The 26120-nt window shown below is 43.5% G+C and overlaps 1 protein-coding gene across 1 annotated transcript in view; it reads right to left on the bottom strand.

Annotated features, from left to right (window-relative positions):
- PRTFDC1 (phosphoribosyl transferase domain containing 1) overlaps nt 1-25624 on the bottom strand; it is a gene marked incomplete at its 3' end in the record, with an annotated part of 98756 nt that extends 73132 nt beyond the window's left edge. Inside the window, 3 exon segments of the mRNA XM_079772735.1 lie at nt 11186-11368; nt 18749-18838; nt 25520-25624. Coding sequence (XP_079628861.1) covers nt 11186-11368; nt 18749-18835 — 270 coding nt within the window. The 5' untranslated portion in view covers nt 18836-18838; nt 25520-25624.
- Between the last annotated feature and the right edge of the window lie 496 nt (nt 25625-26120).

Below are 26120 nucleotides of genomic sequence, written 5' to 3'. Positions count from 1 at the left end.
AAGACAAACCCTTCAATAAGCACCTTTATAGACAACAAAATGTGAGTACAAAAATGTACATTAATAAAATGCATAGATATTTTATATACATATAACAAATATATACTTGCCTTGGACCTATCCAGCACCCCAAACAACAGGGGACCTCTCTTTTCCACCTGCCCCTTTCCAAAGATTTAAATTGGAGTCCTTTTCCTCATCCTATGCCCAAGCTGGTATTCTGCTAACGGTGGACTTCCTCTCTCAAAAAAGGAGGCCCTTTACGATATAGAAGAAGTTCAGTGAGAGGCCTGTCATAGGGCTAAGTGAAAACTACTCACTGGCACTAAGGATGCTGGGTCTGGCTCATCTATCCTGTCCCCATTCCTCGGGAGCACAGTCATTGAGGACTGACTTGGACCCTTTGTTCTGAACTGTGGGAATGAGAGAAAGTGTGTTAGCTTTTCTCTTCCCTCCAGGGGTTAGGTTTGTGGCCAGCCCTTAGCTCTAATGAGCCTTTTTAATGAAGATGCCAGCTTCCCTAGGGGCCCACATCCCCAGCATGGCAAGCCTCAGTCTACTGCAGCCACATTTTGGATTGTATTTTATTTCCAGAAGCGTTCTCTCGGTGCTGCCAACATGCAGGAAATATTAATTAATACAAAGCAGTGCATGTTCAAACAGTAGGGGGGAGGATCTAAGGCCATTGCAGCCTGCTTAAAATAAAATTCCTCTTCAGTTTTGAAAGCCTCCAAATTTGATGAATACTTTCCTTTGCTCACAGCAAAATTGGTAGAAAACAAAGAAACCTGAGTACTGTCCCCCTGAATTGCACTTTATCCTCACATTGCATTGTATATAATAATAAACCTTTAATTTGTGGTGACATTTAAAAGGAAATAAAGAGAAAAAAGTTGGCAAATAATACATCCACATACAAAAAGTTGGCTGAAAAGTCACATGCTGACACCTACTCCCCACCAACGTCTCAAACCCTCGTGGCTCTCTGCTCCAAAGCCCCTTAGAATAGATATTCCAAAAGGCCTCCCACCCCTTTCCTGATAGAGCTTTCTCAAAACACACTAAAGTGGAGAGCTTAAAGTAAGGTGACCAGACGTCCCGCTTTTGGCGGGACAGTCCCGATTTTTAACAATTTGTCCCGCGTCCCTCGGCGTTTTAAAAAAGTCCCGATTTTTGGAAAGAATGCACGACAAGCTAGGGAACGGCGGGAGAACGGGAAGGGAATATACGGTTTCCGGCGGCCATGTGGCTATTTAGCCAGGATATGAGTTTTATATTATTTTTGTTAATTTTATAAAGTTAAACTTTAATAATAACAAAAAATTGCTGAGAACTGATTATCGAGAACTGCTTATCAAAGTTCGCATTGTTGATCAGTTGTTAGAATTCGACCACCATTGTTTGGACTTAATGAACAATGGCATTTTTTGGGATTGGCAACGACGAAAACATTTTGTAACTGTCTCTCAGATGATGCACATCGTACTGCGTGCTAGTAAGCTAGTTAAACAAGTGATGTCATTACAAATCAGCTATTCAGATAATTTAGGTAAGTAATTTATTTATTTATTTCATAAATACATACATTTTCTTGAATTTAGCAGACAGTACTCGTATTCTTTATATTTTATAGTGGTGGCAAAAAGTCTAGCGCCGGCCTTGAAAGTGACACTTACGACTTACGTTACGGCAAGTTCAGAGGAAAAATAATACAAGTTAGTATTGTTATTATTTAGAAAGAAATATAGGATTAAAATAATTTTTAAAATATAGTTACTTTATAACAATCAAATTAATTTAATTTATAAACTAACAATAAAATATGTTCATGTAATTATGTACCTACTTACTGTGTTTTTAAGCATTATGTATATAATAATTTATAATATAATTTTAAATTATTTTTTTTAGATTTTTAACATAATGAGTAAGAAAAGAGGATGCAAATTCAACGATGATCTATGAAGTGAATTTCCTTTTATTAAAAATACAAAAGCAATTACAATATAGACCAAATTTTTAATCAAGAACCCCCCCCCCCCCCCCCCCCGGCTGAAACCGGTTTGGCTCAGTGGATAGAGCGTCGGCCTGCGGACTCAAGGGTCCCAGGTTCGATTCCGGTCAAGGGCATGTACCTTGGTTGCGGACACATTCCCAGTAGGGGGTGTGCAAGAGGCAGCTGATCGATGTTTCTCTCTCATTGATGTTTCTAACTCTCTATCCCTCTCTCTTCCTCTCTGTAAAAAATCAATAAAATATATATATTTTTAAAAAAAGACCCTCCCTCCCCCTTCCCCCCCCTCCCCCCCCGTCAATGGTGTCCCGCTTTACCAATGTTAAAATCTGGTCACCTTAGCTTAAAGGGCAATTGAATACAGTTTGGCTCAGTGGATAAAGCATTGGCCTGCAGACTGAAGGGTCCTAGGTTTGATTTCAGTCAAGTGCATGTACCTTGGTTGCGGGCACATCCCCAGTAGGAGGTGTGCAGGAGGTAGCTGATTGATGTTTCTCTCTCATCGATGTTTCTAACTCTCTATCCCTCTCCCTTCCTCTCTGTAAAAAAAAATCAATGAAAAAAAATATATAAAAAGAAAATATTATGAACAAATATATGCCAAGAAATTGGACAATCTGAAGAAATGGATAAATTCCTAGAAATATACAATCTTCCAAAATAAAATCAGGAAAAATCAGAGAATCTGAATAGACAGATTACAACTAGAGAAACTGAAGCAGTAATAACAACAACAACAACAAAACACCCCCAAAACTCCAACTAATAAAAGTCCTGGACCTGATGGCTTCACAGGTGAATTTTACCAAACATCCAAAGAAGAACTAATACCTATCCTTCTCAAACTATTCCAAAAATTCAAGAGGCGGGAAGACTCCCAAGCTCATTTTATGAGGCTAGCATTATCCTAATTACAAAACCAGATAAAAACATGACAAAGAAATAAAATTATAGGTCAATATCCCTGATGAACATAGATGCTAAAATTATTATTATTATTTTTTTTAATTTCTTTATTGATTAAGGTGTCACATATTTGTCCTCATCCCCCCATTCCCATCCCACACCCCTCCCCACGGATGCCCCAACCCCCTGTTGAACTTAACCATTGGTTAAGCTCATATACATGCACACAAGACCTTTGGTTGATCTCTCCCCGCTCCTCCCACCCTCCCCTATCCTCCCTCTGAGGCCCGATAGTCCGATCGATGCCTCCTTGTTTCTGGTTGTGTTCTTGTTCATCAGTCTTGTTCATCATTTCCCCTAGATGAGCGAAATTATGTGTCACTAGAGATATACTTATAAGAATTGAATGTGAGACGAGCAATAATAGTTATGCTGACAGGCAAATGAATCAGTCTGTAGTGAGTTTCTTTCTGGACCAACAGTTCTCTTGAGACCCAATGTCAATGTCCACCAGTTCCTTATGAGTACATGTCAGCACTGACCCCTCAGCTCTGGATGGTGGACAAATGGTGGTAATGCAGGTCCGACTCCCTCTGGTTTGGTCTCGGCCGGACCCAGGGGCACGGCTTCACCCGGATCCAGGGGCCCATGGCCTCACCCTGACCCGGGACCAAGCCTCACCCGGATCCAGGGGCACACGGCCTCACCCAGACCCGGGATCTAGCTTCACCCGGACCCAGGGGCGCATGGCCTCACCCGGACCCAGGGTCGCGTGGCCTCACCCGGATCCAGGGGCCCACAGCCTCGCCCGGACCCGGGACCCAGCCTCACCTGGATCCAGGGGCACACGGCCTCACCCGGACCCGGGATCCAGCTTCACCCGGACCCGGGATCCAGCTTCACCCGGACCCAGGGATGCGTGGCCTTACCCGGACCCAGGGGCGCGTGGCCTCACCCGGGCCCGGGACCCAGCCTCACCCGGATCCAGGGGCACACGGCCTCGCACGAACCCGGGATCTAGCTTCCCCCGGACCCAGGGGCATGTGGCCTCTCCCAGACCCAGGGTCACGTGGCCTCACCCAGATCCAGGGGCCCACGGCCTCGCCTGGACCTGGGACCCAGCCTCACCCGGATCCAGGGGCACACGGCCTCGCCCAGACCCAGGATTCAGCTTCACCTGGACCCAGGGGCATGTGGCCTCTCCCAGACCCTGGGGCGCATGGCCTCACCCGGACCCAAGTGTGCGAGGCCTCACCCGGACCTGGGACACAGCCTCTCCCGGATCTAGGGGCATACGGCCTCACCCGGACCTGGGATACAGCTTCACCCGGACCCAGGGGCGCGTGGCCTCTCCCAGACCCTGGGGCACGTGGCCTCACCCGGACCCAAGTGTGCGAGGCCCCACCCGGACCCGGGACCCATGGGCATGCGGCCTTACCCGGATCCAGGGGCATGTGGCCTCACCCGGCCCCGGGACCCAGCCTCACCCTGACCCAGTTCCGAGCCTCACTCGGACCCAGGGGCGCGCGGCTTCACCCGGATCCGGGACCCAGCGGGGTTTCATCTTCTTGATCCCAATTCCTGTTGGTCAATTCCCTCTCAGCAATTCCTTCGGCCATTTTCTCAGAGCTCCAGGGCAGCCACCGCAGAACTCGTTGGGTGGCGGGCTCGGCGAAGCTCCGGTGTGCCCGGTGCGCGGCGGTGGGCTGGTCCGGGGTGGCTGCGTCGGCCCTTGGGTCTGCAGCGGTGGCCGGTCACCGAGCGTGCGCACCTGGCCGCTTCCGGGGCGTTGAGATTCTTGAAGGACTCGGAGGTCAGCAAGCGCGGAGTCTCCCACCCCATGTCTCCCAGGGGCTCGTCTGTCCGTGCTCGGCAGCGAGTGGAGCCTTCCCCTCAGCCGGAGACCACTGGGGGAACTGCGCCGAGCACGTTCCAGGCCGCCATTGTGTCGCCTGAGCCGTAGTTCTTAAAGTGTGGTCTTTGGGTCACCGGCATCAGCTTCATCCCGCGTACCCCTCTCTTTTATTCTAGTTGTAGAGCATCTGCTCAGTCAGCCCTCCGGTGGTTCTGGATGGTGTCTGCTCTGCTCTCCCGTCGTAGTCTCAAAATTGTTGTGGTAGGCAACAATCAGGCTTCTCTGATTTTCCTTGTGGTTTTCTCTTTCCTTCTAGTTGTGGGCATTTCAGTCAGCCAGCTTTCCTGTGGTTCTGGATGATGTCCGTTTTGACTTTTAGTTGTATTTTTGAAATTGTTGTGCCAGGCTGTAGGTTAGGTGTTTAACCTATGCCGCCATCTTGGTTTCTCCCTATGTCTAGATGCTAAAATTATTAAGAAAATATTAGCAAACCACATCCAGCAATACATTAAAAAGATCATCACCATGACCAAGTGGGATTTATTCTAGGAATGCAAGGTTGGTACAACATCTGAAAATCAATAAATGTGATAAACCACAAACACAAAATGAAGGATAAAAACCACATGAACATATTAATAGATGCAGAAAAAGCATTTGATAAAATCTAGCACCCATTTATAATAAAAAAAAAAAACACCTCTCAGCATAGTGGGAATAGAGGGAATATACCTCAACATAATAAAGGCCATATATGGCAAACCGACAGCCAACATCATACTCAATGGGCAAAACTAAAAGCAATCTTCCCCTTAAGATTGAGAATAAGACAGGGATGTACGACACTTTCACCCTTCTTATTCAACATAGTACTGGAAGTTCTAGCCACAGCAATCAGACAAGAAGAAGATATAAAAGGCATTCAAATTGGAAAGGAAGAAGTAAAACTGTCATTATTTGCAGATAATATGATATTGTATATAGAGTATCCTAAAGACTCCACAAAAAAACTACTGGAGGTGATAAATGAATTCAGTAAAGTAGCAGGATACAAACTAAATATCCAGAAATCAATTGCATTTTATACAACAATAATAAACTATCAGAAAGGAAAACTAAGAATGCAATCCCATTTAAAATTTCTTCAAAAAAAACCTAGAAGTAAATTTAACCAAGGATGTAAAAGATATGTGCTTGGAAAATTATAAGACACTGAGGAAAGAAGTTGAAGAAGATACAAATAATGGAAGCATATACCATGTTCATGGATAGAAAGAATTAACATCATTAAAATGTCCATACTATCCAAAGCAATCTATAGATTCAACACCATTGTTATCAAGATACCAATGGTGTATTTCAGAGAACTAAACAAATACTTCAAAAATTTATGTGGAACCACAAAAGACCCTGAATAGCCACAGCAATCTTGAGAAAGAAGAACAAAGTTGGAGGAATCATGCTACCTGATGTCAAACTATACTACAAAGCCATCGTAATCAAAACAATATGGTACAAACCATCACTAATCAGGAAAATGTAAATTAAAACCACAAAGAGCTATCACCTCACACTTGTCAGAATGGCTATCATCAATAAATCAACAAACAAGTGTTTTCAACGATGCAGAGAAAAGGAAACCCTAGTGCACTGTTGGTGTGAATGCAAATTGGTGCAGCCACTGTGGAAAGCAGTATGGAGTTACCTCAAAAAATTAAAAATGTATCTGTTTTAATACCCAGCAATTCCACTTCTGGGAATATATCTGAAGAAACTGAAAACACTGATTGGAAAGATACATGTACCCTTATGTTCATTGCAGTGTTATTTACAACAGCCAAGATTTGGAAGCAGCCCAAATGCCCATCAATAGATAAGTGAATAAAAAAGCTGTGGTATATTTACACAATGGAATACTACCAGACATAAAAAAGAAGGAACTCTTACCTTTTGTGACAGCATGGATGAACCTGGAGAGTATTATGCTGAGTGATAAACCAGTCAGAGAAAGACAAGCACCATATGGTTTCACTTATATGTGGAATCTAATGAACAAAATAAAGTAACAAAGTGGAGGAGACAGACTCATGGATACAGAGAACAGAATGACAGCTGTCAGAGGGGTAGGGGTTAGGGGCCGAGTGAGAAGGGTGAAGGAATTGAGAAAAGAAAAAAAGAAAGACTCATGGACACAGACAACAGTATAGTGATTACCAGAGGGAAGAGGGGGTAGGGGAAGTTAGAAGAAGATAAAGTGGGGATGAATGGTGACAGAGGTGACTTGACTTTGGGTGGTGAACACAATACAATATATAGATGATGTATTGTAGAATTGTATACCTGAAACTCATATAATCTTATTAACCAATGTTATCCCAAAAATTCAATAAAAAATAAATTTAAAAAATTGGAAAAGAAAAATAAAACCAACTCTATTCAGAGAAGAGAAATTATTGTCTTTATATAAAATTCAAAAGAATATATAAAAAGAACCTATTAGAACTAATAAGAGTTTTGAAAAGTCAATTTTTAATATGCAAAATCAATAGTATTTCTAATATACTAGTAATAAACACTGGGGAATTAAAATTCAAAGAAAAACTTACCAAATATAATAGGAGCAAAAACATTAGGTATTTAGTTGTAAGCTTAAGAAATATGTCTGAGATCTGAGTCTGGAAAACTAGAAAACAACTGATATTAAATAAGACTTTAATAAGTTGGAAACTATACCCTGTCCATGGATTGGAAAACTAAATAGTGTTAAGATTTTAATTCTCTCCAAATTAATCTGTAGATACAAATAACAGGTTATTTTGTAGAAATGAACAACATGATTTGAAATTTTATATGGAAAGGCAAAGAAGCAGAATAACTAAAATAGTTATGAAAAAGAACAAGGTTGGGAGGACATATGCTACCTGATTTTCAGACATACAGCTACAGCAATCTAGGATAAGCACATATATGAATGGAACTGGATAGATTGGTCAGAAATAGACTTACATATATACAGTCAATTGATTGTCAAATGATTCTGGAATAACTGGATATTCACTTGTAAAAAAAGAAATAAGAACTTTGACCTGTATCATACTAATTAACATAATATGAACCATACATATAGATTTAAATCTAAGAGTATGAAGCTTCTCAAAAACAACAGAGAACATCTTTGAATTAGGCAAAAGTTACTTAGGTACAAAAAAGCATGATCCACAAGAGAAAAAATCGATAACTGGTAATGGGAGTTTATAAAAAAGTTTAAAGTATGATCTTTGAATAAAAAGCCCTGTTAGAAAAATTAAAAATCTGTCCACTGCCTGGAAAAATTATTCAAAATAATTTAAAAATATATTCCTTTATCTAATTAAGGATCTGTGGCAAATACATACATATATATATATATATATATATATATATATATATATATATATATGTATGTATTGAAGAACTCTCAAAATTCAACAATAAGAAAGAAACCCAAATTTTAAAATGAGCAAGATATTTGAATAAACACTTCATTAAAGGAGCTATATGAATATCAAATAGGCAAATAGGATGAGGTTATATAAATCACTACAAATCGTATGAGGTCATGTAAATCACCATGTGAAGTCAAATGAGGAACCATCACATATTGGAATGGGTAAGATAAAAGAAAATAAAGAAAAACTGGCCATACCAAGTGCTGCTGAAAATGTGAAGAACTGGAAATCTCATATACTGCAGGTGGGAATACAAAATTATTCAATCTCTGAAAAGCGTTTGGCAATTTCTTTATACACTAACTGTATGACCTAGCAATCTCAAGAGAATCTAAGACATAAGTGCACACAAAAACCTGTGTGTGAAAATTTATAGCTGCTTTATTCATAATGATCCTGAAAAGAAAATAAACTAAATATACTTTAGCTGATGACTGGATTTAAAAGCTATGGTATCCATCCTATATAATAAAAGGCTAATATGCAAATCGACCGAATTGCTGAATGGCTGGTCGCTATGACGCGCACTGACCACCAGGGGGCAGACGCTCAATGCAGGAGTGCTCCCACAGGGGGAGTGCCGCTCAATCAGAAGCAGGGCTCACCACTGGCGAGCGCAGCAGCAGTGGTGGGAGCCTCTCCCACCTCCACAGCAGCGCTAAAGATGTCCAACTGACGTCAGTTGGACATCCCCCAAGGGCTGCCAGACTGCGAGAGGGTGCAGGAACGATTTTTGTGCACTGGGCCTCTAGTATCTGTATAATAAAATCCCACTTGACAATAAGGAGTGAACTACTGGGACAGGTAACTATGAATGAATCTCAAATGACTTCTGCCAAGATTTAGATTTTCTAAGGCTACATGGCATATAATTACATTATATGACAGTCTTAAAAGAGCAAAACTCTAGGGACAGAAAACATATCAGTGGTTGCCAGGGTCTGGGAGTTAGGGAAGGGGTTGACTTCAAAGAACACAAGGGTATATTTTTTTGTGTGGTGAGAAACTATTCTGTATCTTGATTGTGGTAATTTACATGACACCATGCTATTGTCAAACTGGGAGAGGTCGATGGGGGAAAAGAGACATAAGTGATACTTTCAACAATAAAGAATTTAAAAAACAAAACAAAACAAAACTCAGAACTATAAGCTAAAAGAGATGGCTTTTCTTGCATGAAAATTATACCTCAATAAGCCTGACTTTAATTTTTAAAAAGATTTTTAGAAAGTTGTTTGCTTGGAAAAAGATATAATAAGGATCAGAGCCAAGTAAATGAGAAAAAAAATATATAAGAAAGAAGCACAGCTACTAATCCAGGATGGAAGGAACTCAAAGAGAGAAAACGTTTTCAAAAAAGATGACACTTAATGAATTAGGGTTAAGTTGCTTGCAAAAGACGGCTTCATCCTGGCCTGAGAAGTCATCAAGAAAATACAGAGTATCTTAAGAAATAGAAATAATTTTCCAGCTGCTCTATAGCTGAGGCAACTGAGACACAGAGAGTGGTAGGCAGAACTCTAAAATGCGCCCACCCCATTCGGGTCCCCTGCAGTACACACCCAGTATAATCTCTTCCACTTGAGTGTGGGTGAGACTTGTAAATATCATGGAAATTCACTACCATGATTAGGGGACTAGTCAATTGACTTGGAGTTCATCAAAAGGAAGTTTATCCTGGGTGAACCTGCCCTAATCAGATTAGCCTTTAAAGGAGGGTCTCCTGCAATGCGGTGCACTGCTTATGGAGAGGTAAAGACCTCTAGAAGCTGAGGGGTCTCTAGCCAAGAGTCAGGGGGAAACAGCATCTGAATTATGCCAAAAACCAGTGATCTTGGAAAAGGACCCCAAACCTCAGATGAGATCAAAGCCCCGAATAACACCTTAATTTCCTTTGGAAAGACTGAGCAGAGAACCAATGCCCAGACTTCTAATAATAACATGATAAGTGTTGCTTTAAGCCACTAGGTCAGTGATGGGCAACCTTTTGAGCTTGGTGTGTCAAACTTCGCCAAAAAACTGAGCATAACTCGGGTAGTGTGTCACTTTGAGGAAAAAACATTATTTTGCAAATGTTTCATCCTCGGCATGCGGCCGCGTGTCACCAGAAATGGCTACGCATGTCAGTGCTGACATGCGTGTCATAGGTTCGCCATCACTGCACTAGGTTCATGGCGATTTTGTCATATAGCAGTAGAAAACCAATTCAAAGAGTGAATTAAAATGTGCAAGCTCGTTTAATCACTATGAATACTCTCATGGTTGCGACTCCAATAGTTCCTCACCCAAAAGTAAGGCAGTTTTAATGACTTGTATTGAATGGAAAAGCATCATAAAAGGTAGCATCATAGAGAGAAGAGGTGAAGGCTAAGGGGATGACATCTCTGGAGAATAAGCCCCTCAATTCTGTTCAGTGGTGGCTAAGAGAGCCCAGCATAGACTAGTGAAGAGGCCCCCTGGTCTTGTCTCATCGTACATAGTAACTCACTGATCCCACAGCCTTCCCTTCTCTACATCAAGGCCATGACTGCAATCGTTCAAGTACTAACACTCTCCTCTCTGGGCTGAACACTCTCACACAAGTCTCCAGGGACAATAGTAACAACCAGGGCAGAGCTCACTGGACTTTCTTAACACGTATTCTTAACACACTCACTTGTTAAGCTGGACACCAGGAAATAACCACTCAACTTTATAACCACAGAAGAAACATGAATCATTCATGAAGCATCTTTCATATAGGTTAAAATAGGTGGCAGGAGTCCCACCCCACCCTAAAGAATACTATTTGAACTATAGGTTACAGTAGCTTGCAAATTTAAAAGAATTGCAATCTTAATTTTCATAACATTATTAGTTCTTTTATTCCATAAAGTTGTTCACTCGAAAGGTCATATAGTGACAATAGAACAAATAACTTACCTTGTAACTTTTTAGTCTGATGAAATCAGCCTTTGTAGAGACGTATCTATCTGAACTTCGACTGATGTTCTTAAGGTGCTCTGTAAGATCCGCACAAAACTTGCAACCACCTTTAAGCACACACAGGGTCATAAGGTCACAGCATCCTACATCTTCAATAATATCCTTAGCCAGCCACTCAATTCTGAAAGAAGGAATGAAAAGATATGTTAAATCATAACTATTTCTGAGCATTTTTGTTCCTTTTAGAAAAATGCATGATGTACTGTCCATATTAGATGACGCAGGAAAATGTGGAGAAGAGCTTGGGAGACAGAAGCCTGCAGATAAAGCAGCTTTGTTCAAGTTTGACAAAGAGAGTGTTCAAAACATATTTCTGATAATTACATCATCAATAGCACATTGTTACTCCTCTGTGTCACAAAAATGATTAAGGTGTAAGCTACAAAGTCAAAGGTCATGGATGTTGTTATTTTATCACCACAGAGGCTGTGATGGCATTTGCTGATAGCATGCTCACTTTATGGCATGGAGAAAGGAAATGGAGAATGACTCACCCACCTTGCAACATTAGAGGAGACTGGAGGAAAAAACGCTTAGTAACTACCAAAAGAATAACGTTTGCTTTATATTTCACAAAGAAAACACATTACCTATGTTAAAGGTGCCCCAGAGTACAATTCCAGTAGGCACCATTTCCGTGGAATGCAATGTGAATGATGCCTCGTGGAGTTATGCAATGATGCAACCTTGGGTTGGTACCCAATACCTAGTTTGGAACTTCCATTGTATTTTTTTCTAATTGTTTCATATCTAGAAGTCTATTGTTCATGCACCTATACAACATTAAAACCTTGAATAGAGGCAGGATCTAAGGTACATCCCTACTGGCACCTCAAATAGAATTAGATTTAAAACAAATATGCTGAATGATCTGAATATATGTAAAACATTATATTATGAATGATTGACATATATTATATAATTACATAATGTATTTTATATATTATATACATTTTTATCCCTCTTATTTTTAAAAATTCTTTTAATTAAAAAAATTAAATTACAGTTGACATACAATATTGTATTAGTTTCAGGTATACAACATAGTGATTAGACATTTATATAACTTACAAGGTGATCACCCCCATAAGTCTAGTATCCATCTGACATCATACATAGTTATTACAATATTATTGACTATATTCCCAATGTTGTATATTATATCCTGGTGACTGTTCTTATAACTGGCAATTTTTACTTCTTAATCCTGTCATCTTTTTTTTTAACCCCATTATAAATGTTTTATATAGTGTGTGTACACACACCCAGATATATATATATATATATATATATATATATATATATATATATATATGATGTCAGCCATGGTTTCAGGTTCAAAATATGGTAACCAAAAAATAAAATGTACATCAGCATGCCAGATATTCTATAAAAAGGACATTTGTTTCCAGCATGATGGAATGAGGAGGTCAACATATCCTTTCCACAAACAGCAACTATAAAGCTGGTTAAAAACAACCACTTCACTCTGGGAATCAACCAAAGGCATACAACAAACTGAGAATTATTTATTCATGAAAACACTGAACACTGGGTAGAAACAGAGCAAGTCTATGGATTCTTGCCCAAGAATGCCCCATTGTGTTCCCTAGCTCCCCATCAACTAACTCTGTTGCTCAGCCAGGTAGTTCAACCAGGGTGGGGCACTGTCCGAGGGAGCTTACCTGACATGTGAACAGGGAGGACCAATGACTCCATTTTTCAGTATTTACAGTCCTGTTTGAGCAACTAACTGATTAGGCCAGTCTGGGATTTGATAGGGAATTCCGTGAGATTAGAGTTGTAGGAGAGAGCTACACAATAAACTCTTGGCACATCCCAAACTGACCAGAGCTATGTGTATGCATAGCAGAGTCTAGAGTGGGCCTAAGCTTCCCACACGTGCCTGGATGATGGAGCCTGTAAGCATGTTCAGAGGAAACCTAAGGAAGCCCAGGGGAATGTAATAGGCAAGAAGACTTGAAAAAGGCTGGAAACCTGAATGTGTTTGCCAACCCCTATACACATTCATCAGCAGAGAGTGGAAGCCTTACTGGCTCAAGCTGTTTAAGTACAATTTCTAACTAATTTAAGGCTGAAGCCTAAGCTATTTAGACAGAGGGGTGAACCCTAGTAAATGAGACTTAAAAACAAGAAAAATAAACTGCACATCATCAAAGACCAAACATTGTGGGGGGCATATATTTTACAGAGTGAAAGACCAAAAAAAAGGTGGGGGGGGGGAGAAGAATAAGCAATAAATAGGAAATAGTTACATATATGAATATATGATTAAACTATAATATTAAACTATAACAATAATCACTTTAAATGTCAGTGGTCTATATACAACAATTAAAAAGCAAAGACTGTTAGAGTGGATAAAAAGCCAAGCACTAATATATGTTATCTGCAAGAAACACACTTTAAACATAAAGATACAGACAGACTAAAAGGATAAAGACATACCATGCTAACATTAATCAAAAGGAAGCTGGAGTTGTTATATTAATTTCAGGCAAAGCAGACTTCAGAGCAAGGAAATGATCAGGAATAAAGAGGAGCATTACATAATAGAGAGGTCAATTCTCCAAGAAGACATAACAATCCTAACAGCAGTATTAAAACACTGATAGAACTGCAAGGAGAAATAGGTGAAGCACCATTGCAGTTGGAGACTTTAAAACCCCTCTCTCAGTAACCGACAGATCCAGCATGCACAAAACAAGTATGGATATAGCTGAACTGAACAATACCATAAACCAACTGGGTCTAACTGACATTTATAGAATTCTCCATCTAACATTCTTCTCAAAAGATGTCATTAAGAAAATGAAAAGACAAGCCACAAACTGAGGGAAAGTTCTTGCAAATCATATCTATATATATAAAACCCTAATATGCAAATAAAATGAATGGGGAAACAAGCAAACAACTGAACAACCAAACAACCAGTTGCTATGACGTGCGCTGACCACCGGGGGCGCATGCGGAACATGGTGGGTGTCGGCCACAGTGAGAAGGTAGAGCAGGTGAGCGGGGGCACCAGACCAAGGCTGTCATGGGGGCGAGTCTCTCTGGTGGTTACTGAAAATTCTTTGCTCCCGCTCACCGCTGTCCCGCCAGGTGCTCGCACCCACTGCCGGCTCCTGGTGCCAGTCCCGATCGCTCAGTGCCATCATTGGGTGTGAGCAGTGCTGCCGCCAGCCCTGATCGCCCCTGAGGGCTTCTCCACCTCCCCCTGCTCCTGAGGGGCGATTGGGGCAGCAGCTGCCACTTGCACCCGTTGCTGGTGCTGGCTCCAATTGCTCCGCGCTGTCAGCAGGTGTGAGTGGGGCTGGTGCCGTCAGCGCGTGGGAGTGGCAGTGGTGGGAGTGGGGCTGTCGGCAGACAGGGGACCGGGGGCCGCAGCGGGAGGGGCCGGGTGGGGGCATGGAGGATGGGCCATGACCCTCCCCTGCAGCTTGAGGCCCATAGTTCCTTTCAAGGTGCACGAATGTGTGCACTGGGCTCCTAGTATCTGATAAAGGACTTGCATCTAGAAAATATAAGGAACTTTACAACTAACTCAATAAGATGACAAACAACCCAAGTTAAAAGTTGGCAAAAGACTTTGACATTTTTCCAAAGAAGACATATAATAGCTAACAAGCACACTAATCATTAGGAAAATGCAAATTAAAACCACAATGAGATACCCTTATATATCCACTAAAATGGCTATAATTAAAACAGCTGACAATACTAAATGTTGGCAAGTGTGTGGAGAAACTGGAAAACTCATCATTGCTGGTAGAAATGTAAAATGGTACAGCCAATTTGGAAAATAATTGGCAGTTTCTCAAATTTACCATAAAACTCAGAATTCTACTCTAAGGAATCCATTCAAGAGAAATGACAAGATATTTCCACACAAAGAATGTTCATATAAGCATTACTCATAATAGCAAAAAATTAGAAATCCAAATGTCTATCAATTGGTGAATCAAAATTAAATATTGTATAGTTTAATTTATAAGAAATGCCCAGACAAGACAAATATATAGAGAGAAAGAAATCAGATTAGGTGATTGTCTAATGCTGTGGGTAGGAGCAGAGATTGAGCAAACAAACTTTTTGAAATAATAGAAATATTGCCCTAGCCAGTTTAGCTCAGTGGGTAGAGCATCGGCCTGTAGATTGAGGGGTCCTAGGTTTGATTCCAGTCAAGGGCACATGCCCACATTGTGGGCTTGATCTCCAGTAGGGGGTGTGCAGGAGGCAGCCGATAAATGATTCTCTCTCATTGATGCTCCTATCTCTCTCCCTCTCCCTTCCTCTCTGAAATCAATACAAATATATTGAAAAAAATAATAATATTGTAAAATGATGCTAGTGATGGTTGCCCAATGCTAAAAATTCGCTTTAAAAAAATCATTAAATCATTTACCCACAGTGGGTAAATTCTGTGGTATGTAAATTATATCCTAATTAATTCATTTTAAAGGTGGGGATGGGCAATCCTGGGCCCCACCCCAGACCTGTGAACCAGAATTTCTGGACATAAAGCTTAAGAATATACATTTTAACAAGTTCACTGGGTGATTCTCCTGTATAGGGATCTGGCTTTGGATAACTTTACCAGGGCTCAATCATGTACTAGATCAGGTTGCAATTAATTTAAGTCATAAAATTCAGGTTAGAAAAGTAGGAATTTGTTTAAACCACGGGGTTTCCAACCAAATTCTTCTGAGAGTTTTTAAGAGGTGACCAACTATAAAGATGTCCACAGTACAACAAAAGTTGGTTTAATTGTTAAAGTCAAGGAGGTTCTACCCCCCACCCCAACATAATTTCCATATATCCTATATAATAAAGAGGTAATATGCAAATTGACCCTCATACCCTCACACACTATGGCTTCCCCCATGTGGTCAAAGATGGTCACCACAAGATGGCCAGCAGGGCAGGGTAGTTGGGGGTGATCAGGCCAGCAGGGGAGGGCAGTAAGGGGTGACCAGGCCAGCAGGGGAGGGCAATTATGGGGGGACCAGGCTGGAAGAGGACAGTTGGGGGGGACCAGGCTAGCAGGGGAGGGTAGTTGGGGGTAACTAGGCCTGCAGGGGAGGGTAGTTGGGGGGACCAGGCCTGCAGGGGAGGGCAGTTAGGGGTGACTGGGCTGGCAGGGGAGGGCAGTTGGGGGGGACCAGGCTTGCAGAGGAGGGCAGTTGGGGGTGACCAGGCCTGCAGGGGAGGGTAGTTGGGGAACCAGGCCTGCAGAGGAGGGCAGTTGGGGGGGGGAACCAGGCCTTAGGGAAGGGCAGTTGGGGGGGACCAGGCCTGTAGGGGAGGGCAGTTAGGGGTGACCAGGCCGGCAGAGGACGGTAGTTGGGGCGACCAGGCCAACGGGGGGGGGGGGGGGGCAGTTGGGAGTGATCAGGCCAGCAGGGGAGGGCAGTTGGGGGCAATCGGGCTAGCAGGGGAGCAGTTAGGCATCGATCAGGATGGCAGGGGAGTGGTTGGGGGTGATCAGGCTGGCAGGCATGCGAGTGGTTGGGAACCAGCAGTTCCAGATTATGAGAGGGATGTCCGGCTGCCAGTTTAGGCCTATGGGATCAGGCCTAAACTGGCAGCCGGACATCCCCCGAGGGGTCCCATATTGGAGAGGGTGCAGGCTGGGCTGAGGACATCCCCCCACCCCCCAGTGCACAAATTTCATGCACCGGGCCTCTAGTTTAAATATAAATTGTCAAAAGGGAGACTTAGCAATTTGGGAGATGCAAATTTCCCAAGTTTATTTGATCACAAAACCTTTTTTTCCTTCTGAAGATCAGAACTTGTATTTCATAGAAAGCCATATTAGGCATGAGAAACCCCAAACTAGACCTTTTTTTTTTTTTTTTTAATAATATGCTATAGTTTGAGAGAAAACACACAATATCCAAGTCTTATCCAATGGAAAACTTTAGAATTTGAGTGAAAGAATGACGTTTCCTTACAGACAGAAGTTGATAGAAAGGGAACATCTTGGTAATAGTAATCACCTAGACTATTGCAAACGTTCTTTTGGCCGAAGACCTATTTCATGAAGTTAAATTTTAACTCAGAAGAATATAACACATGAAAAAGGAGGGGGCAGAAGTTTAAGTTTATGGCTTAAGAAGAGGTAGAGTGGGAGCCCAAAGCCTCCATTTGCTCCTGCTTCCCTGTGCCTCCCCACCCTGATTTCTGGGTCTGGGAAGAATCTCTGTGATTCCTGGGAATGCACTGTAAAGTCCACAAAGCTTGCTCTCCATATAAATGTGAAGGCTTATGAATTTAGAAATTAGAGGTACATGGAGATGTAACAGTCTGGGCATTAAGACCACTTTGTGAAAGGGGCCTGGCTATATATAAATCCTGGCATTTGTGGTGAGCTGAACTGTACGGGGTCTCTCTAAAACCAAGGGCCAAATAGGGGTGACTTAGGGGCGTAGAACAGAGAGAAAATGTTGGCTTTAGGAAAGCCAGTCAGCTAGGAAGGAGTCAGAGGATATCTATGTAGACAAATAAGAAAGAACTAGAAATAGTATTCCAGAGAGAATTCTGTGCAGATCTTTTTAAGTTGCAAATATACCTATTCCCAAAACGTTACCATGGGCTGGAAAATAAAATTGTGCACAGACTGGTTGACCTCTGCTACATTATTTTCTCCGAAATAAATACAAGTTCTCAGGAAAAGCCAGGGCTTTAGGGGTGTGTCCTATGAAGGCAAAGATCACCTCTTAACTCTCCCTGGTTAACTCAAGAGTCTAATAAATGTGAGGCAAGGGTACCTGGGTGAGAAGCAATGCTTTCCCAAGTTCCATTTTCATCAGTTTGTCTAGGACATTGTTATCTTGAGACTGTTACTTATAATGTAACTAGAGGCCCAGTGCAAAAAATTCGTGCCTGCACCCTCTCCAATCTAGGACCCCTCGGGGGATGTCCAACTGCCAGTTTAGGCCCAATCCCGGGGACATCCCTCTCACAATCTGGGACCGCTGGCTCCTAACCGCTCACCTGCCTGCCTGCCTGATCACCCCTAACTCCCCCCCCACCCTGCCAGCCTGGTCGCCTCCAACTGCCCCCCTCCTGCCGGCCTGGTTGCCCCCATCTGCCCCCCCCACTAGCCTGGTCACCCCATACTGCCCCCCCTGCCAGCCTGGTTCTCCCTCACAGCCCCCCCCTGCCGGCCTGGTCACCCCACGCAGCCTGTGGTTCGGTCGTTACTGTGAGGGTGTCATGACCAATTTGCATATTACTCTTTTATTAGTATAGATACTTTATGTATGGATAGTATTTCCTCTGAACAAATGTCCAGGTAAACTGTTCAGGTAAAGCATAGATTGTTTATATTTCAAATTCTTTGCCCTGAAAAGTGCTGTCTATCACTGCATAAAAGAGATCCAGAAACAGTGTCTTAAATTGTATGCATGATTCACTCAAGAGACAGCCCACCCAGCACAGGGCCAAGCCTGATACAGAAAGTAACACTCACCAGTCTACAGTGATGCCATGTTCCAAATCTCCATAACAGTGCTGTGGGTATGTAAATAAATTCAAGTCATACCCTGACCAATCATCCATAATCTGAAAATCAAATGATTTTGGTTATGGCATTTTTTTCATTGGAAATTTATTTTAAAACCATAAACAAAAAAGTGTCATTTGAAAAACAAAATAATATCAAAAACAGAAAGTAGTCCTATGATCAATATGGCATTAAATTATATTCTGTGAACCTATGAAAAGTTCAATGGGACAAGGTAATGTTTCGTTCAACTTGATAAAAGACCTAGTACTGAAGAACGCAGAGTACATGTATAAAATACCTTAATTATGAATGTTAACATGACTATAACATGTGTATCTACATTATATTTGTAATCATATTAATATATACACTATATCATATATTACTATAGTATTATATATACTATTACATTTCCATGCATTGTATAAGCCTCATTTGCCTGAGAAAGATTAGCTTTTAAAAATACATGTCTCCGGGGATTAGTGTAGACTCAAACTTCTGAGTCATCCAGTCCTTCTTGTAAAGACTTCTACAGGATGTACTATGGTGGAAACTAAAGTCAATCTTACTGGGAAACAGTTGCTCCAGAAAACTGGCCCATTCAGGCACTGGGAAGACTGCAAGCAAGTCTTCCTCTTGCTTAGGATGGGATGTGCAAGTTTTATGGTTAAAACAGTAAAGAGGTGAAAGAAAAAATGAAGGTGAAAGTGTTGCTTTTACTCTCAGATCTTTAGGAAAGGATGCAACACAAAAGTTTGAATGCATTCAAACTGTACCATGGTCGCATTGCCGGTTCTGGTTCTCTAATTACTCCCACCCACTTCCACCAGACTTCTCTGTCCAGCTTTAAGCTTTCTAGCCCTTTCATAATGCAGACCTTTCCTAATTTTCCAGCCCAGTTCCCTACACTATCTCCTTCAGGTCCTCAGATTGGTCTTCAGTCGAGTTGTTTTCTTTCCCAGCTCTGTGTTCTGTTCACCTGTCTGTCTTGCATCTACATCTTCTCCCTGTCTTTCTTCTCTGTCTCTGTATTCCAAGCTCAGCTTCCCCGGGAAGCTTGGGTCAGTACCCCCTTCTTTCTGGAAGCCTTGATGCCTGCTCCCGTCCTCTGATCTTCTTTCTCAAGCTCCCGGTACCCCTCACAGCTATCTGTTCTCCTAGACTAGAGGACTCCTTTCAGGCTCCTTGAGAAAACTGCTGTTCCTTCCAGCACCTGGTTTGGTTTTTGCTGTTTTAGAACCCACTTGAGCCTCATTTAATGCCGGGACATCCTCCTGCTTTTCATTCTCCTCACTCCGGACTTAAAACCAATTCCCTTTTGCTCAGGTTTTGGAAGGGCAACTTACGGTCCAGGCCCTACCTGCTCCCATCCCCAACTTGTAATAGTTCCCCCCAAATTTATCCTTCTCTCTCAGGAAAGGACAACTCCTTTTTCCAGTTGCTCAGATAAAAACCTCAGAATTGCTGTCAATTCCATTCTTACATCCCCTTCATACAACCCAGTAGTCAATCTTATCATTGATTCCTTCAAAACGTAACCAGGACCACCCCTCTGTCTGTGTCACCCTTATGTCTCCTGGGATTATTGCCATAGCTGCCAAACTCACCTCTCTGCGTCCACCTTGGCACGCATACTCCCACCCACATGGCAGCTGGAGTGCTCCTTTAAAAATGTACATGATGTCATAGCAGTCTTCTGTGGTTGTTTTCAAAGGCTTCCCATTTCTCCGAGTAAAATGCAGAGTCCTCACCATGGCTTCCCTCTCTGACTTGTCTTCAAGCCCTCTCTTCCTCCCTCACTGCTTTAGGCATTGTCCTCCTTGCTGATCCCTGAATGTGCCAAGCACGCTTCCGCCTCAAGGGTCTTGCACTTGACATTTTCTTTTCTTCCCCCAGATATCCACATGGCTTACCCTTCACTTCCTTCAAGTCTCCACCTCTACAGACAGGCCTTCCCTGACCACCCAAATAAAATAGCAGCCACCTCCTACCCACTCATCCTTGTCTGCCTCTTACCCAGCTTTACTTTCCTTCATAGCATGTATTCCTAGTGCTACTGGATGTGACGAGTGTGTGTGTGTGTGTGTGTGTGTGTGTGTGTGTGTGTGTTTTGTCTTGTCTCCTCCCACTGGAATATTAGCTTCTTCTGGTAGAGACATTGTCTTATTAATGGTTGAATCCTCAGTGCCCAGGACACTGATGTGGAATATGGCAGCTGCTGAAAAATGTTAAATGAGTGAATGATATAGTCTCCATTTACGGATTACCCAATACTACCTGAACTCCAGCCTCAACCTTCAGTTGTCTCCTTGGGATAAAGAGCACTGCTGTTCAGGGCTCTGAAAATTCATACCTACCATGGCAGACTCCTAGCCAATGGTATATGTCATCTGTATATTCGAAGAGTACCACATTGGCTCTGCCTCTACCAGCAAACTGGCTGGGTGCACTGTTGACTTTGCACAGAGCAACTCTGGCTTTCACCCCTGAGAACTCCTCGGGCCTGCTGTAACCATTAATACCATCATGGCTGGGCAGAGCCTGAGCCACCAGCTGTACATGAGCAGCTTTCAGAAGACCCGCTAGCAGGCCAAGGTCAAGACAGCTGGGAACCCTGACCAGCATCAGGGAGATCATCCATGTGAATAGTTCTTTCTGGCTCTTCTTCCAGACCACACATACTAACCACTTTATTTCCCAGAGCCAGGTGATGGCATCATTAACTAACGGCCATCTGAACCCATTCCTTCCATCATGCAAATCCGTTACTGCCCTCTCGAAATCTCAAGAGACAATTCTCCACTTCATGTTCTAGAGCTCAGCTCTAGCATTTGCAAGCTGTGATGTTAGAGAAATTACCTACCTTCTCTGAGATTCAGTTTCCCTCTCCAGTAAATAAGACACATAAAACCTATAGACAGGGTAGTTGTGAGGATGAAGTCATAGAACAGATAATATTCTTAGAGGTCTTAGTACATTTCCTGATGTATAATAAGTGCTTAATAAATGACGCCCCCTCCCCAAATAAGAAAATGACAAATTAAACCAACCTATAGATAAAAACTGTAATGGTAATCCATAGCTCAGAGGCAGATGGAGTACTGGTTAAGAGCATACACTTACAAGTACAATACGCCTGGAGACAATGAGACCTTGGGCATGTTAACCTCTGAGTCCCAGTGTATTCATCTGGAAAGTGGAGTCAATGCCTGCCTCATGTGGTTGCTGTGAGGAGAAAATAAGACAGACAATGGATACAAAACTCATATCCATATCTAGTCTATCATACTTATGTAATAAATATTAACTGCTTGTAATGAAACATCAATAGTTTACTTACAACTGATATGCTTTAATTAACTTAAAGAAGTGCTGCAAACCTGCTTGCCGAACTCTCATTACCCTATTTAAAGCTGTAAGTGGAAAAGCAGAAGAAATGTATTTTTCAAAAACTATTCTATAATCCAAACTGGCCCTATTTCCAATAGAATAGTGAGTTGTCATTGTTGAGATAAATGACAACTAGAGGTAAAGGATCTACTTTGTTATCCTTGATATCGCACGCAAATGGCATTGTAAGTTAAGTCCAAAATCTGGGGGAGTGGAAACTGCTGTGGACTGTAGATAATTATGTTATTAATCTGCTTTTTAAAATATCAAGACAAGAAGTCTTTAAATAGCTTCAGTATCACAGATAATATGCTCTAAGTTTATTCAGCACAGTCTTTCTCTGTTCGAAGATGCAAAACACGGCCAAGTAACTGAGCCATTTTATACAACATCAAACCCCAGAACTCAATCCAAATCTCTTTTTCTCATTTAATGATACAGTATATTGGAAACCTTCTTTCTAAGTCATTAATATATATATTTTTTGCTTAGAATGTTTTTTGTATTATTTTTCAAGTGGTTTCCCCCAGGGAGAAAAATAGTTTGGAAACACATATAAAAAGTGAATCTCTGCTCTTCTCTGCTGCTAAGTCCCGCACTTTGTGACCCACTCTCTCCTTCAGGCAGTCACCATGGCTGCTGCCAATTTCAGGCTCAGGGCTACCCCTCCGCCATCAAAGAGGAAGGGAGTCTAACCCCTCAGCTCTGTTTCCAAGAATCCCACACACGAACATCAGCACCTTGAACTTATTCTGAGTTTGCCTTTCCTGCCAATTTAGGTTAATCTAATTATCCTGAATTCTACTGGAGAAAAGGACATAAACGCAGGAACTGAGTCTATTATACATTGATTATTTCCAACCAAGGCAGGCCCTCTCACTGCCTCCCTACATCTTCCACAAAATTACCTTGCTTTTGAGAGGGCTCCTTTGGACACAAATAGATTGGGCTGTTTACATGATTCCATCATTGCCTTTTAGAGTTTAACAACCTACCTTTCCTATTAGTCATACAGATTTACCTTGTTCTCTTTTAAGAGTATCTATTATTAAATAGTAGTGCTACATTTAACCATTCTATGGATGGGATGGCTTTTTTACTAATGGTTTTGTAATTGTTAAATACAATGGCCACTTTTCCATCTTAATCCTACTGGCTTTCTGACACTCTAATGACCTCTTTGCCCCTCCCCTCCAAACTCTGTTCCCTGGGCACCTACCTCCCTTCCTGTTCTCTCCTGTGCTCCTCATTCTTAGTCTCTTGATCTGGCTTCTCCTGGACACTCTGCCTCTTACAGGTTTCTACCCGTAACAGTAATTTTTAAATTTTCCCCATTTTCACTGGGCATCCCTATCCACCCCCAAGCATCAGATCTCTTTCTACTTGCTGATGATTTCTAAATATATTCAATCACTCTCCTGGATTCTAAATATGAATTTAAAATTACTTACAATGCATCCTGCCCTGTAGGCCCTATGGTCAGTCACTACAGACTTGATCTGTCCAGAACTGAACTTATTTGCCCTTCATATTTTCATCTCCCTCACCCCAACCCCAGGCCTGACCATCTTCTCCATGGTAACTGGGGTGGCTTTATTCAAATTCAATTTGAATTTATTGGGGTGACATTGGTTAATAAAATTGTATAGATTTTCAGGTGTATAAGTTTATAATACATCATCTGTATATTGTACTGAGTGTTCACCACCCCAAGTCATGTCTCCTTCTACAGAGTGACATTTTTATATATGTGGTTTTTGTTTGTTTGTTTTTAGAGAGAGGAAGGGAGAGGGAGATGGAGCCCACAACCATGGAGCATGTGCCCTGACCAGGAATTGAACCCACAACCTCTTGGTTCTTGGATTGATGCTCAACCACGGAGCCACACCCCCCGGGCCAGAGTGACATTTTTAAAAACATAAATTGGGTGTAAACTTTCTTCTCAGGATGTAATGATTTCTTAGCACTTGGTATGTGCTGTCTTGAGTACCCTGCTTCAGAGTCTTCCCATGGATGCCTCTTGCTTACACTTCAGATGGTGGCTCAAACGCCGGGAAAAGAGGTCTCCCTGGCCACCTGAGCAAAAACAGTGCTCCCCGGCCTCCTCCAATCACCTTCTGTTGTTCTCCTCTTTCCTCGTAATTGCACTAACTGAAACTATCTCCTTTATTTATTTGCTTTCATGCTGCCCGCCTGTGTCCTTTCTCTGGAATGTTAAGCTCCATGAAGACAGGGCTTGGTCGTGTTCTCTGCTGTATCCCTCGAGCCTAGAACTCCACCTGGAACCCAGCGGGGCAGTGAACATACGTGGATGCCTAAATAAATGAACTGCAACTCTTTTAAGAGCCTAGGCCCTCCTGTTAAATTGAGAACGGGGAGCAACACATTTCACGCTGAATCGTTAGTTCTATTTGACCGTGAGGTGTTTCCTTCCCCAACCCACTCACTCACGCAATCCATTCATAATCACCCGATTATTTGTGAATTACAGGGTGATCTCTTAAAAAAAAGCATCTTAATGTGGTACACTGGCTCCACCGGCCACCCTCACCACGTTTTACATTAAACCTCACCCAGTAATAACCACTGCCTCCTACAGAAATCATTCTCCATGGGGGGCGCGGGCGGGCGCCAGTGGCCCCCGGGCAGAGCTCATTTGATTTAGGACACTGAAAAGAGGGGTGCCCTCCGATTGACTCCTGGAGGGATTGTCAGGGATAGAGAAGCTCTGGTCTGGGAACCCATCATCCCACGTCCTCCCCTCGGGGCACAGTACCACATATTGGACGTATCAACTCTCCAGATCCCTCACTGGGCCTCTCGTGCTGCGTCCCTTTTGCAGAGGAGGTAACTGAAGCTCGAGAGGCACTAGCTTGCCTGGAGCTTGGGCAGAGACCCCACAGCGAGAGTCCCAGCGCAGGTTGCAAAGCTCGAACTTCACCTGAGCTACTTTATCTCCTAGCTGCCCTGGAGAATCCTAGGTATCCTTTTGGAAAACAAAAAAACGAGAGGGCCGGGCTGGAGAGCTCAGGAGGAAGCACAAAAGGGAGGAGGTCCCCAAGGGTGGCCGGCGGCGGTCTTCACAGACGCCCCGCTCCCAGGGGTGACTCCTGGCGGCTGGCAGGAGTGGGGGCCCGGGGCGACACAGGCTTACCGCTGGAGCAGCGGATTCCGGGCCGGGGCCGGGGGTGGGGCACAGAGGGGAGACACAGAACACCGGGGGACGGGACGTTGAGTGTTTGGTCAGATTGCGCGCGGGGAGCCGGAGCCGGGAGTGGAGGGCCGGGTTTAAGGATGGAAGCGATCCCCGCCGCGGAGGGCAGAACAAAGCCGTGGCCGGAGCTTACCCGAACGCACTCCAAGCCTCGAGTCTAAGAGGAGGGTGCCAGGAAGGGAGGGGAGAGGAGCGCGCGACTCGGCCCCCAAATCCATCGGGAGTTGGCCTTTACCACTCCGCCTCGCCCGGGGTCTGGCGCCGCCTCACTGCTCCCGGCCGTGTTTCCCCCGGGAAGGCGGGGAGGGAAGTGCGCGGGAGGGTCTGGGAGGGGTCAGGGGGGCGCTGGAGGTGGGGGCTGGGGTCGCCCCGCCCCGGCACCGGGCAGCTGGCGGAACGGAGCGCGCGCGCGCGGACCCGCGGCCGGGCCGGGCCCCAGCGTCTCCGCCGCGGCGCCCCCTCCCCGATCTCCTCCCGGGACGAGTCGGCGGCGCGGAGGCGCGGAGCCCGGAGCGCGCGGTGGGGCGCGGGGAGCAGCCGCGGAGCAGCCCTCGCTCCGGTGGAGCGCAGGCCCCCGGGCGGTCCCGGGAGGCAGCTGCCGCTGTCGCCGCGGGGCTGCGGGCCCGGGACCCCGCCTGGTCCGCGCCCCTCGGAGACTCGGGAGATCGAGGCGGAGGCTGCCGGCGGCTCGATTTTTACCGGAGGAGAAAGTGGTTCCTTGTCCCTGAGCCTGT

This window comes from Cnephaeus nilssonii (genome assembly GCF_951640355.1).
Source record: "Cnephaeus nilssonii genome assembly, chromosome: 1".
Taxonomy (NCBI): domain Eukaryota; kingdom Metazoa; phylum Chordata; class Mammalia; order Chiroptera; family Vespertilionidae; genus Cnephaeus; species Cnephaeus nilssonii.
The sequence above is the reverse complement of the archived record's forward strand: the minus strand, read 5'-3'. Positions and strand labels throughout refer to the sequence as shown.